We start from the raw sequence: 12,742 nt of genomic DNA on the forward strand, positions 1-12,742 counted from the left end.
AAATATTTAGCAATTAAGTAATTTGGTGCAACACAATTGAAACTGACTTGATAAAGTTAGATTTAGGCACTCATGATATCTTGAGGTTTTATTTTTGTGGCCCTCTATTCTCTTCCTTCCACTCCCCAAATATCTACTGTGTTCATTTATCACATAAAAACTTAAATTATGTTAAAGTTTGGGATTGTAATACAAAAATGTGGTAGTAAAAGGTCTGTAAATATTTTTTGCCAAGCACTGTAGCTTTTTAGGTTGAGGAAAATTTTAGAAAATCTTGTGTACACCCATATCTCTAATCCAGGATAATGCAGCTGAATGAATATTTAGCGTTAATTTGATTCAGGGGAGCTCTAGTTTTATCCATTCAGTCAAATAAATTTTAACAGCTTCCAGGATTTTATTCTGCACTTTATCTTGAAAGTTTAGTGCTGCTATTCACCGTTTGTTTGTTTTTTTCTTATATAAAAAGTCAGACAAAACCACCAGAGTCAAGAACATGAATTTCTCCAACATTGCTAACAAACTTTTGTTTCAGATTTCGGTAACCGGGTCACAGACTGCTCCGATGTCCGTGCGGAAGCCTTCAGCAAAGTGTGCTCTGACCTACATTCCCCTCAAACAGTTCTTATTAGGAACACGAACAAATGGAGGATGTATGTATTTGAACACATCTCTTCTCAAACCTGATGCACGAGAAAAAGACCTTCCATTATTACCCCCCTTTGAATGGCAAGCCAACCTTGAGAAGAATCAGACATGACTAAACGTGTTCAAAACAAAAAGCACTTAGGGCCAACTGTGTGGGATGAAGAAGAGGAGGTTTTAAAAGCAGACTAATGGACCGTCCATACAGGCGCCTCCATCTTCACTCATGCTCAACTCCGAACGTGCTTGCTTCATCACACGCTCGTTCATGACTAATACAAGTGAAAACACGCCTGAGAACTGAATCACTCGTAAAGGCTTTTAATGCATCTCCGCCACATTAAACCAAACTACACTGCACAGCAAGCGGACGACATAAACATGCAGACATATTAGAACAAATAATATTCGGCTCCATGCAAAAAAATAAAACTTAAAACTGCTTTAGAATTAATTTGCGTAAATGATGACATAAAATACAACCAGGCGAGGCGCATACAGTGTCTCATGTGTTTGTCTTTTTTCTTAAAACATTTATTATTCACTAGATCCAAAAATGAGTATTTCACTTTAAAAAATAAAAATAAAAATAAATTGCTTCTTCAAACTCCAACATGTGAGCTTGTTGGGTTGATAACTTTAAAACAAAAATCAGCGCAGGGTGTTTCATTAGCAGAAGAACACATTGAGGATTGACCATACCGTTTTTTCTTGGGTTTTTTTCCGTTTTTTTAAGTGTTGACCTGTGGAAGAATCAAATGCCGTAAAGCAGAGCAGTGTTGTTTCGGATGGTGCTGAGCACCGTAGCCTCATCTTCCCCCTTCAGCCAGCTCAGCTCATGTAGCGTATGGATACCCATTCCTGGGTGAGAAAACCGGCACACATCTTTGCTAACCTGAGGGAACGGAGAACCAAGCAGATGAAAACAGTAACAGTGAAATAAAGGGTGACTGGTGCAGGAGAACCTCTGCATTGTGGGGGATAGTGTGGAAACCCACCACAGCACATCAACAAAACACCTTACTAAAATAATAACTTTATTGTTTTAGTGCCCTGTATAGCATGCCTGCATGGTAAGGAGGCAATTTAGCCATTTGTTTCAGGTGTGTGAATTAAAAGTTTCATAAATTTGTCAGCTTGAGGCCGTGCAGTGAGGACAAAACAGCTTTAAGAAGCTTTTGTTGTATAGACACAAAGATAAAACCGGATCATTTTAGCACTCTGTGCCTGTTGCTTTGCTCTCCAAGGAGGAAACGCCACATTTGAGTTTTTAATAGTTTGGATAGCTCATATTGTTTTAATTTTTCTTGAATACGATGTTAAAAAATCATTAGAAATGTTACAGTTACCATTCTAACCTGTATTTTTCATTGCTATTGTCAAGAGAAGTGGAGTTTTGATGACTACACTGAGCCCTCTGTGACAACTGATGAAGAATCTGCATCTTCACATCCCAGACGAACCTCTTCTCTTTCTAGTGGATGAGGACGGCGAACTGCAGGAGGGTGATGGACTCCCAGCATGTGAAAGGTCTGACCTCGTGGAGGGGGTGTCAAGAAAATCCGAGCTCATCCCACTTCCCCATGCTGGAGATTTTAGTTTAACAGTAATAATAAATAAAGTTATCTTTAAAATGAATCACTCAAGTGACATCAAGGCCCAGCAGTAGACTTAAGTGTCAATAAAGTTAGTTTAACAGTAATAATAAATAAAGTTATCTTTATAATGAATCACTCAAGTGATATCAAGGCCCAACATTAGACTTAAGTGTCAATAAAATAAATCTAGTTGTGTGTGTTGTTTTTGTCTCATGCAAACTTTGCTTTAATTCTACTTTTTTCTATCTAATCATAAGAAATCATAGTCAGTCAGAGAGAGTCATTAAACAGGAAAAGCAGGTTTCCTGGAAAAAGAGGAAGTTTCCAGCCTGCAGATTTATAAAAATAGCTGAGACTATTCCTTATTTTAAAGCATGAAAGTTTTAAAAAATTAAATCTAAACATTTTGAGTAATTTGATAAGATTCAAAGTAAAATACTTATATTAATATTGATTTACTTGTAATAATACTTACACTTATATTTGTGAGAACACTTATAAGAAAAACAAGCAAATGTAACTTTGGTATCAAATAATTAGAATAATAGATTATTCTTGGTTTCTTTTCAGAAAAACATCTGTAATAACTCACATTAAGATCATAATAAGAGTAACTAATAAGTTATGGTTATAAAATTATAAATGAATGCTAAATCAGAGAAGCTAAAGAAAATAAATGTGATATAAATGTGATTTTGACATTGAACTTGAAATGGTGTAAAAGGTTGTAAAACTGCAATTAAACATCACTGATATGTTGGAGGTAGATGGTAGGTGAAAGGTGACAGGAAGGGAAAAAGGGGAACTAACAGGAGAGCAGAGATGATCAGCACCTTATATGGAAACAGGAGGTTGAGCAGCCCTGAGACATTGGCACAGACATCATGACATGATGTCTCTTAAGACAGTGACGGATATGAGATTATCTGTCTAAGCAGACAGATAAACCCTATATAAGGTGGGTGCAAAAGAGGAACCGTTCGTTGGATCCTCCGGGCAGCTTCGAGCCAAGATCGAGATGGACAAAGAACTCTGCAGCTGAAGAAGAGCTGGGGCCACGGAGCCGGAGACTGTCCTGCGCATGGGGACCAACCCGTCTGGCCCACAATCTGTGGCTTCGAATCGCACTTCTCTCATCGGCTGGGTTCAGACCCCAAAGACAAAGATGAAGACAAAGACAAGGAAGAAGAACTGGTGCCTTTTTTCCTGCCAGCACCAAGTCCTGTGTGACCTCAGCATCCATGCGGAGAGGAGGCTCATCAGACCTGCGGAGATCCTGGCCTTTGCCGATCAACATCTTCCTCCTGCTGCCACACCTTCTTCATCATCAAGCCAGGTCTGGGGTTCGAAACGCCAAACTCCGTCCGTCTCTCTCAAAGGTTCCCTTTTTTAGTTCTCAGTATCAGCAGTAGGGAAAGATAGACTAGATGATTGATTTTACTTATTTGATTATTTCTGCTACTGAATTAAGCTGTACTGACCCTTGCAAAAATGCCTTACTAATAAAATATTTAGCATAAAGAAAATCTAAAGATGTTGTGGACATTCAGTTAATGAGTCACCTTAAAGTTCATTGATGGTTGTAAAATAGCTGTGATGTTTGATTCTGGAGAGGAAGAGGTGGAAAATGTTTTTAGGTTGCTGGTAGCCCATATTTAAAACCTCATCCTTGGGACTCGCCCGAGTCACTAAAACCTACCTGGTTCAATAACAAATGCAAGTTGCAAAATAGAGAACGAGCGACCGTTAACAGGTGTGCTTTGTGAAACTAGTTGGCTGTAGGCTGCTCAGTCTGGCTAATTCACAGGGGGAAGAAGGGTGGGACACCTGGATGTAGGCCGTCAGATAACCAGGCGAATCGTTTCTCGAAACCAGCTTAAACAGAGTTTACTTCAGTTCTGGACAGGGTAAATCCCAGCAGATTTAGGAAACTCAACGGACCGGTTAGACGGAGAGCTGGTAGCACATCTCCCCTCTCAGAAGAGGAAGTACGAGAGTGAGAGAGTAGAGACAGAAAGGAGGGGGGGGGTGTTGCGCAACAACACTATGTACAGGTTTGCATGATTTTCTATCTTACACAGACCTAGTTCAGGAAGACCCAGCTCTATCAGAGAGTTTATGTTAAAGGTAGTTTAATTTTGCTTTACTTAACATTTTCTTCCAACCTTAAAGTTTTTCGTCCAGCATTTCTTCACTGAACAGCTGTGTACCTTCTCTCCTCATAAGGAAAAGCAGGGGAAAAAAAATTTAACTCGTTTGACGCTAAATCTGCAAACGAAAAGCTAAAACCAAATTAGGACTTAAAGGTTTTAAGTGCGAGAGTCGATCCTCAACACGAAGCGCTGAAATTAGTAACAGAAATGTCTGAAAGCACGGATCATAAATGTTCCTTTTTATTTTTTAGACTCCTTAATTCTCAGAGTAGACATACCTGTCTTGGCAGAAAATACGGTGCATCCGTCTCCAGGACGATGCGGTCCAGAGGGATCTGGCGAACTGCGTCTCGGGCTTCCCTGGCCCTGGTGTAGGTGATCAGAGCTGTGAAGCCCACATACAGGTTGGGGAACTCTGTCAGGAAAGGCTCGATCACAGAATAACTGTTTGTGAAACAGTGTCTGGAAAACACAAGCGTGTTCAAGAGATTTCTCGTGTCAAATGCACATGGAGAGACATTCAAATTCAGAGCAGTACTTCAGATTTTACAGCTGAAATGTGCAAACTTTAATATTTTAAGGAATACTAGATGAAAGGAATTTAGCGAAATAGTTATCAAGTCTTGAACATTTATATTCAGACCAACAAGTTGCAAGAACAGTTTGGACAGGTTGACATGACTGAAAGGGGAGAGGTGGAAACAATCTCTCTAATCCTGTTTTTCTTATTAAAGGAAACAGGATTGAACTGCTATGCCTTTCTCCTCCTTATCTTAGAATGTCTTTGCTAAAATATATTCTATTTTAGCAGAATTAGTCAAGTAAAAGTGGAAAGGAATTGAATGGTAATTGATAAACAGATGCAGAAACAAAATAATGTCTGAAATATAGATGGCTAGAGTGAATTTAAGGAGGCTCCCTCACCTGTGAATCTTGTAATCTCTGGGCACACACTTTTTCATGATCTCCAGCAGGTCGTCATCTGCGTCCCGGCAGTGGATCACCAGAGGTTTCTGCATGGCCACGGCCAAACGCAGCTGACGCTCAAACACCTTTCCAGAGAAGAGTCACTCTGCACATTAGAGAAACTAATCTACACGATTTATCACAAGTTTGGGGCAACAGCTGTTTTGCTGCGGAGAACGTAACTTAGAGCTTACTTGTTTTTGCCTTGAAGAGTCAGTAGAGTTTTTGTGGGAATAATCCAGGCCCATTTCACCAAACGCCACCGCTTTTGGATGCCTCATTGCCATTAGTATGTTGTTTTCCTGAGTGTTTGAGTAGCCTTTGGCGAAATGCGGGTGGCAGCCAAATGCCCCCCACACCATGTCCTCAGAAAGCAAACCTTCCCACAGGGCCTCCTTCACCATGATGTGCGGATTGCAGAAGTCTGTAATGCAGCCTTGAAACTCGGGACTGAAGCTGCTTCTGTAGGTCTGCCTGAAGCGACCGAACGTCCCTCTGAAGCCCAGCTTTCCGTAGAGCATGTCCAGATGACAATGTGTGTCGATGAAGCCAGCCCGGACGTTGCGGTCAGGGTAGTTGGTCCACAGAGGGTCAGCCCCCAAGGACAACCTTCTGGCGGATGTGGAGCTGTCCGATACGGTGGATGGAGGGAAACGCATAGAAGGGAAACAGTCACTTCGTCTCCGTGGCGCTGCAGAGGTCACAGAGAGGTTAGATAATCTTTCAACAGAACAAAGCGGCAAAGAAAATGGATCCGATGAATTGGCCTTGACAGATGACGGGAAATTCTGGAGTTCAGCTCTGAGAGGATTTAGAGGCTCCAAGTCTGGTTGTTTTGGCTGCTTGAATGAAATATAAACAGTCCTCTTCTCTGGCAATAAATATGACTGTGTGTCGTCTGCAGCTGTCTGCACAGTTCCAGTGTTTTCGATAGACGGTGAAAAAGAAGCCGAAGACGGTGAAGTTAAAGCAATCCAATTCTGCAGGCTGTCCTGTTGCGTGGAAAAACCAGAGTCTGACATGAACTCCAACTGAGGGACTGGCAGTCTGCTGTCTTCAACCTCAGCCTCATCCTCAGAAACAAAGGATTTCCCATGGAGGGGGGTCTCCAGAAAAACCAGCTCCTGAATCAAATAAAACACCGGTGTCACTTCTTCATGAAATTCTCACAAATTAGATCAAATCTATCACATTTTCTACTGAGTTCCTGAGCTTTCACATTTAGTCAAGTTACAGCCACAAACCTTCATTTATTTTATTTGGATTTTATGTGTTGGAACAACTCGTTGGGGACAACACTGGAGCAGCTGCACAGCTCAGGTGAGAAAATATGTTTTTATATTAGCCTGGACCCCATAAACCTGGGCTTTGTAGAAGAATTTACAGAGTTTGATCCAGGTGAAGCCAAATCTAAGCATTTGATGAGTTTTGGGTAGAACATACGTACAGATAAAGGTTTTTTTTGTATCTTAAACACACAGTGCTTATATGTTTTGGCTTAATTGCTGCTTTCAGTTTGTTGTTCTTTCAGTAAATTGCCTTTTTTTAAGTCGGTGTGCTCCAGTTAACAATTAATCAAGTACTAAATTAGTTGACGGTTGTTGCAGGACTTGACTAATCACAGTCAATCTGATTAATCCTTCAGCCCTAGTTGTAAATAATTTGACAATGTGATGTTATTCAACTACAAAGTAAAAAAACTGAGCTAATACACCACTGCATAGTTATTTGTTATTCAAAAATATAAGACAGGTTTCCTGGAAACAGCAGACTTACCCTTGAATATGTTTTTGACTCTGGGCTGTAACTTTGTGATTGTGTGTTCTCAAACACCCGAACAGGAGTGCTGTGATCCTCACTGAGGGACTCAACATCCTCGTACTCGCCAGGACTCCTCACGAAGCCGATTCTATCCACATTGCTGTCAGAAGGCTCAGCACTTTGCCCTACAGTCTGTGCAGGAACAGATTCCAGGGGTAAAGAGCCACTCTCGGCCGCGGGGCTGGGGACTCCAGTTGAGCTAAGCCTCGTTCTCGTCTTGCCAATAGCTGCAATCAGCGCCATCCGGCAGATAGCCTTTGACCCCTCCTCCGGTGTCCTCTCTTTCTTCTTCAAGATGAAAGAATGATGTGAAGCTGGCAAAACATGTTGACTTGTTGGAGATTCGTCTTGCTGGCGTAATTTTGCTGAAGGTGGACTCTGAGCAAAATAAAAACAAAGCTAACTTGTTTTGTGCTTGTAATCAGACTGAAATCAATCTCATCTTCTTTATTAGAAACGCAAACCTAAACATCCAAAAAAAAATAAGGATCACAATTAAAAGTCAAGCACAACACAGCAGTGAATCATTACCTTAATACTTTTAAAAGTCTCAGAATTTTTCCTGGAGAGTTTTCTCAGCTTGGCTTTGCCTGCAGATGGCGCACTTTCACAGAGCGCCTCTGCTTTTCTCTTGGGCGTGTCCAGACTCAGAGCTCCAAGGCGCTCCGACCCTGGAGAGTCACTGAGGGGGAAAGCACTTGACTCTCCATGGCCTGGCTTACTGCGGTCAGAAGGAGTACTGGAGCTAGCGTTGCTCTGACCGGCTTCTCTGGGTAGCGTGGCAGCAGTCTGTATCCACTTGAAGGACACCTTCTTTCTGGCGCTGTCCATGTCCTACAGCGGATGCTAAACAAAAAGGGAACAGAGCTTTGAACTTCACATTATAAACACTTTGGAAAATATTCTGGAAGTCTTAGCAATCTCAAATGAATTGGAGGTGCATTGGAGGAACTGTTGTTTTCATTAAAAAAAATTAAAAAGAGTAACCACATATTTTAAGATTGAAGATGGCTCAGATATAGATAAGTGAACCAGAGCCTCCTTTGATAATTTTCTTGCTCCAATGTGATTGATGACTATAGGTATTGGTTTTACCACCTCATGTTGTCAACCTACCTAGAAGGGGACTTATACAAATAAAATGTTGCATTAGTCATCTTTTTTTCTAAAAAGATTTGTTTGTATACATGCACATTTAATAAATTACAATGCCACATATCCTTACACACTATTTACGTGGGAAGGTTTTCAGATGGGAGCATTTAGAGATTATATATTTCTGTTTCAGATTTACGAATCCCAAAATGTTTTACAAAACTTTATTAGTAAGACTATTTAGCATGATTTATATTCCATATCTCCTACGTCTTTTTCACGACCATGTGCATCTTTAATCTGATCTAGTGTAAAAACTACAATAGTTACACTTCAAATCGGACTAGATTATTCTACAGCAATAGATTAATATTTAAAACCCAGTTGTGAAACTTTTATTTGATTTGAGAAATATTAACAAATGGACATTTTTGGTGCTTTTTTTTTCTGGATCTGGACCATATTAGTCCAGCTCAAAAACAACAATACTTTGAAAATAGACTGTTTCAGCTTTTAAACTAAAGCAAATCAAGTACGTTCTGAATACATACACGGAAAAATGAGGTGAAATCGCCCTTTAGCAGTTTCCCGGATCAAAACCTACAACCTAAAGTTGTACGTTACAACCTCAGAGCAATAAAAACAAGGATCTAGATGCGAATTAGCGCCTTCATTTTTAGCCAAACTTCCTTAACCGCTTCATACGATCGAGCTGTAGTATTCCGGTAGTTTTCGAGCTGAAAACTACCGGAATTTATCCCATTATTACTGCAGGTTGAGACTTAATCATTACGCGCTCTTATATGACACTATTTGTGAGTTTGGCTCCATTTAGAAACGGTGAGTTTAATTACCTCTTCGTGGCGACAGAAATGATTTGAACTGGGCGGGAGGTCAACGAACGTTGGCGGATTGCCTTACCGGTCTGCTGCCGTCTAGACTACACAATTAGAGCAAAATGGAAACTTCGTTAGAGAAAGAAAAACTTTAGATGTCGTATTTACTCAAAAAAATATTTTAAAACGAACTTCTACACGGAGACAATTTTACTAAAAAGCTTAGTTTGAACCCGCATACGTAATCAAGTAACCAAATCTCGCGAGAACACATGTACCGGAGAACACATGTTTTTTTTCTATTTTCCTCAATCTAAAAAAAAAATGGCAGCTTATATTTAATTAAGACAAAATATATTCGGTGTGGTGCTTTAAAAGTAACATTTATTCTTCACTTCAGATTAAATGTTTCAAGTACGAAAGCAGATATCTATGGAAGCCCATTTCCGCCATGAAAAAAAAAAAAAAGACCAACAGGAAGTCATAATTTCGACTTTCAAAGTCATAATTTCGACTTTCAAAGTCATAATTATGAGATTTAAAGTCATAATTTCGACTTTCAAAGTTGTAATTTCGACTTTCAAAGTCATAATTATGAGATTTAAAGTCATAATTTCGACTTTGAAAGTCGAAATTATGACTTCCTGTTGGTCTTTTTTTTTTCATGGCGGAAATGGGCTTCCATAGATATTTGATCATTTCTAAGCAAAACAAAGTAAGATCATAACGTGTCAAGTCAGTCAGGAATTGCGGTTTTCTTTTTACTCTTCTATAAATGCAAGATTTGCTATGTATTAACTTAACATTGTTACTTTGACATAATTTCCTACCTGAACAGTGAATCTGAAGCTCCGCCTTAGTTACCACAGACCTCTTTCATTCTCTTGTCAATGTTCTTCCTTCCACATCCTCTTGAGATTAAATAAACGGCTATGTTTTGTTAGATTTCCACTTTCAGATGATGGACTGAACAGCACCCTGCAACATATTGTTTTAAGATAACATTGCTATAAACCTTTCCACTACTTCTGGTAGCTGTTCAACCTTCACAGGACAGCTACATTTTTACAGATTGATTGCAGCTGGACTCCTTTCATTAAGTAACTTTCTTTTTAGATTGAGTGCCTAATCTACGTCTTCCTTATGAGTTTATGCATGTGTATGGTTGTTTGTTCTAGGGTTTACTTCAGGGACCCGCAAGCAGAGGCGAGACAATAAATTTATGTATCTATCACACTTTATAAAGTTGAACTATTCCCTTATTATTAGCAACATCATTGTAGAAAAATATATTTAAAAGAATAAAGACTATTACAACACATGCCAAAAGAAAAGTTCACATTTTATTTCTTTTAGAAGGTGGTAAGAAGTGGGTCAAAACTGACTTTTTAGTCTTTATAACACACAACTAAAGCTGACAGACAGGTTTTATTCATTTGGTCTAGTCAGGGGCGCAACTATATATTTTTGAGGTGGAAGTGAACATCATCATTGTAGGCTAGCTTAAGCTAACCTGAATATTTACAACTCTCTTGTTGATACACGGACATTTCTTACCTTCCAGTAAAGAATTTGGGAGAGATTCAGAAGGTGTAGACAACCACTGGAGTCTCAAGAGAGATACAAAGTTAAATTCAATTTGAATTCAAGAATACATTATTGATCCTAAAATTAAGTAAAATATGGTTAAATATCATGTTATTCAAGGTTCTTCAAGTGGTTGTTAGGAAGGATCTCTTGTAGCAGTCTGCATTACAGCAAACTTGATGAAGCCTCTGACTGAAGACTCTTAGTCGTAAAGTAATCTGACAACATCATGAGCGTCATACTTGGGATATAAAGTTGCCCAGTTGCCTTTATAGATGAAAATACATTTTGACTTTAATTTGGGAATTAAGGTCCCAGAACCTAAAGGAAAAGTGTGGAGGCACAGAATCGACCGTGCTTGAAGTCCAGTGTGAAGTTTATTCCACAGTCAGAGAGGATTTGGACAGCAACGCCATCCGCTGTTCATGTCCACTTTGTTTTTATCAAATATAAAGTCAGCAAAGCATCTACCAGGGAATTTACTGCACTGCTGTCAGCTTAGTCCACTTTATAATTCAACCAGGTCAAATTCATCCAAACCAGTTTTTGTCTGGTTTGGTCTAAATTCAGTTTAAATCAATTCAATTCATTTGAACAAAAAACACTTAGATTCAGATCCAGTCACAATTTTAGTTCATCACTGTTACAAACTGATTAGTGGATATAAATTAAGCCCATCTGATTGTTGATTTACCAACAATTTCTACATCTAAAGCACGGGGCGACTGTGGTGGAGAACAACTCCCTTTCAACAGGAAGGAACAGCAGTATGAGCGTTGTGACTGTACTGTGATCGGCTGAGGGTTGAGAGGACAGAGCAGACAGAAGCACAGGTCCAGGATTACAGTCAGAGCCGTAGGCGTAGGAACCGGGGAGAACTGGAGGGGACATTATAGTACCCTAGACCGTTACTTGGTCTCTGACACTAACGACAATAAACGCAGGTAATATACTTGAAAACAAGGTAAAAACATTGTCCGTTAGAATGGATGAAAAATGTTTAGATACTTAAATAGCACATTTTTACAAGAAAAATGTCTAGCATAAGCTAAAGCTAATGTTAGCCACAAAGTGTAAAGAAAGTAAAACTCACCTTCGTATCTGTGTATAACGAGGCAAACATCTTAAAACCTTTCTCCAGCTTATTGTCGGGGCTTCGGATCGATGTTCATCATTAATTGTTACCTTGGACAAGCCCTGCAGACGCCCAGTGTAAAGAGCCTTTTTCAATAGATCGGAAAAGATTGAGCCGCTTTGCCCCGAACGCGGAAGCTGAGGTGCAAAGAGCCCAACAGTTCAGAGTTTCTCATAAATCCTCTATTGTCACTATTTAAATATCATATTCATTGTTCCAGGTAGGGGAAGCCATGCTTTGCTGCATTTTACAATGAACTTAAGTTTTATATCCAGACTATCAAAGACAGAAAATAGCTATTAAAACAATTGAACTCTGTACTGCTTTGAATGAACAGTTGGGAACCGAAGCCCCGTAGCTTTTTCTTCATCTTGAATATATTTATCTGTATTTGTTTTTTTTCTGGAGGCAGAACAAATGTTTCACTCTGTCGTTGTACAGTGTGTCTGTGAATAAAGTTTTTAAAAAAACATCCCCCCGCCCCCACACCCAACAGACTTCTTGTGGCTTTGATGTCACAGTGATGTCACTCATCCTGTCTATGACATCACTGGCGGCTGCCTTTGTATTGCCAGATTCCACAGAGAAATTCATTTGCAGTCTGAACCAGAGAGCAAAGATGGAAGAGGATAATTTTGTGTTGACAAAAATTAACAATTTACAGAAGAACCGCAGCAAGCTGCAGGAAGAGAACAAAGAGCTTCAGAAAACCATAGAAAGTCTGAAGACTAAACTAGAGAGACTAAACAGAACGGACAAGACACACAACTGGCATGAGGAAAATAGCTTACTTTTAAAATCAAATGCATTTTACAAAAAACAAATCAGAAAAATTAATCTGGACCTGGAGGAAGAAAATGCAACTATATGCCAACTAAGATGTGATAATGAAGCCAAATTAAGAAT

At 39.5% G+C, this 12,742-nt stretch overlaps 1 protein-coding gene across 4 annotated transcripts; it reads right to left on the bottom strand.

Moving 5' to 3' along the window:
* Window positions 1-950: 950 nt before the first annotated feature.
* tatdn2 (TatD DNase domain containing 2) lies at window positions 951-10,222 on the bottom strand. Of its 4 annotated transcripts, none has more exons than XM_028001894.1 (8): window positions 9,945-10,217; window positions 9,133-9,218; window positions 7,715-8,029; window positions 7,139-7,561; window positions 5,557-6,486; window positions 5,321-5,448; window positions 4,675-4,858; window positions 951-1,540 (listed from the first exon to the last, which is right to left on the bottom strand). In XM_028001894.1, the coding sequence occupies exons 3-8, from the start codon at window positions 8,012-8,014 to the stop codon at window positions 1,400-1,402; spliced, it is 2,106 nt and encodes a 701-aa protein (XP_027857695.1). In that variant the 5' UTR covers window positions 8,015-8,029; window positions 9,133-9,218; window positions 9,945-10,217; the 3' UTR covers window positions 951-1,399. The 4 variants fall into 4 exon arrangements, with proteins under 4 accessions (XP_027857695.1, XP_027857696.1, XP_027857697.1 ...); XM_028001895.1 differs by lacking the exon at window positions 9,945-10,217 and adding an exon at window positions 9,307-9,367; XM_028001897.1 differs by having other exon boundaries at window positions 1,406-1,540; window positions 4,675-4,781; window positions 9,945-10,222.
* Between the last annotated feature and the right edge of the window lie 2,520 nt (window positions 10,223-12,742).

The sequence above is a fragment of the Xiphophorus couchianus genome, chromosome 20, assembly GCF_001444195.1.
Source record: "Xiphophorus couchianus chromosome 20, X_couchianus-1.0, whole genome shotgun sequence".
NCBI lineage: Eukaryota > Metazoa > Chordata > Actinopteri > Cyprinodontiformes > Poeciliidae > Xiphophorus > Xiphophorus couchianus.

Bases quoted from the DNA above. Each gene is read 5' to 3' on its own strand.
- tatdn2 (XM_028001896.1), bottom strand. From the start codon at position 8,014: ATGGACAGCGCCAGAAAGAAGGTGTCCTTCAAGTGGATACAGACTGCT. The intron at 6,487-7,138 runs GTAAGTCTGCTG...TATTTGATTCAG, and splicing joins AGTCAAAAACATATTCAAGG to GAGCTGGTTTTTCTGGAGAC. The intron at 1,541-4,674 runs GTATGTCTACTC...CCGTTCCCTCAG, and splicing joins CGTATTTTCTGCCAAGACAG to GTTAGCAAAGATGTGTGCCG.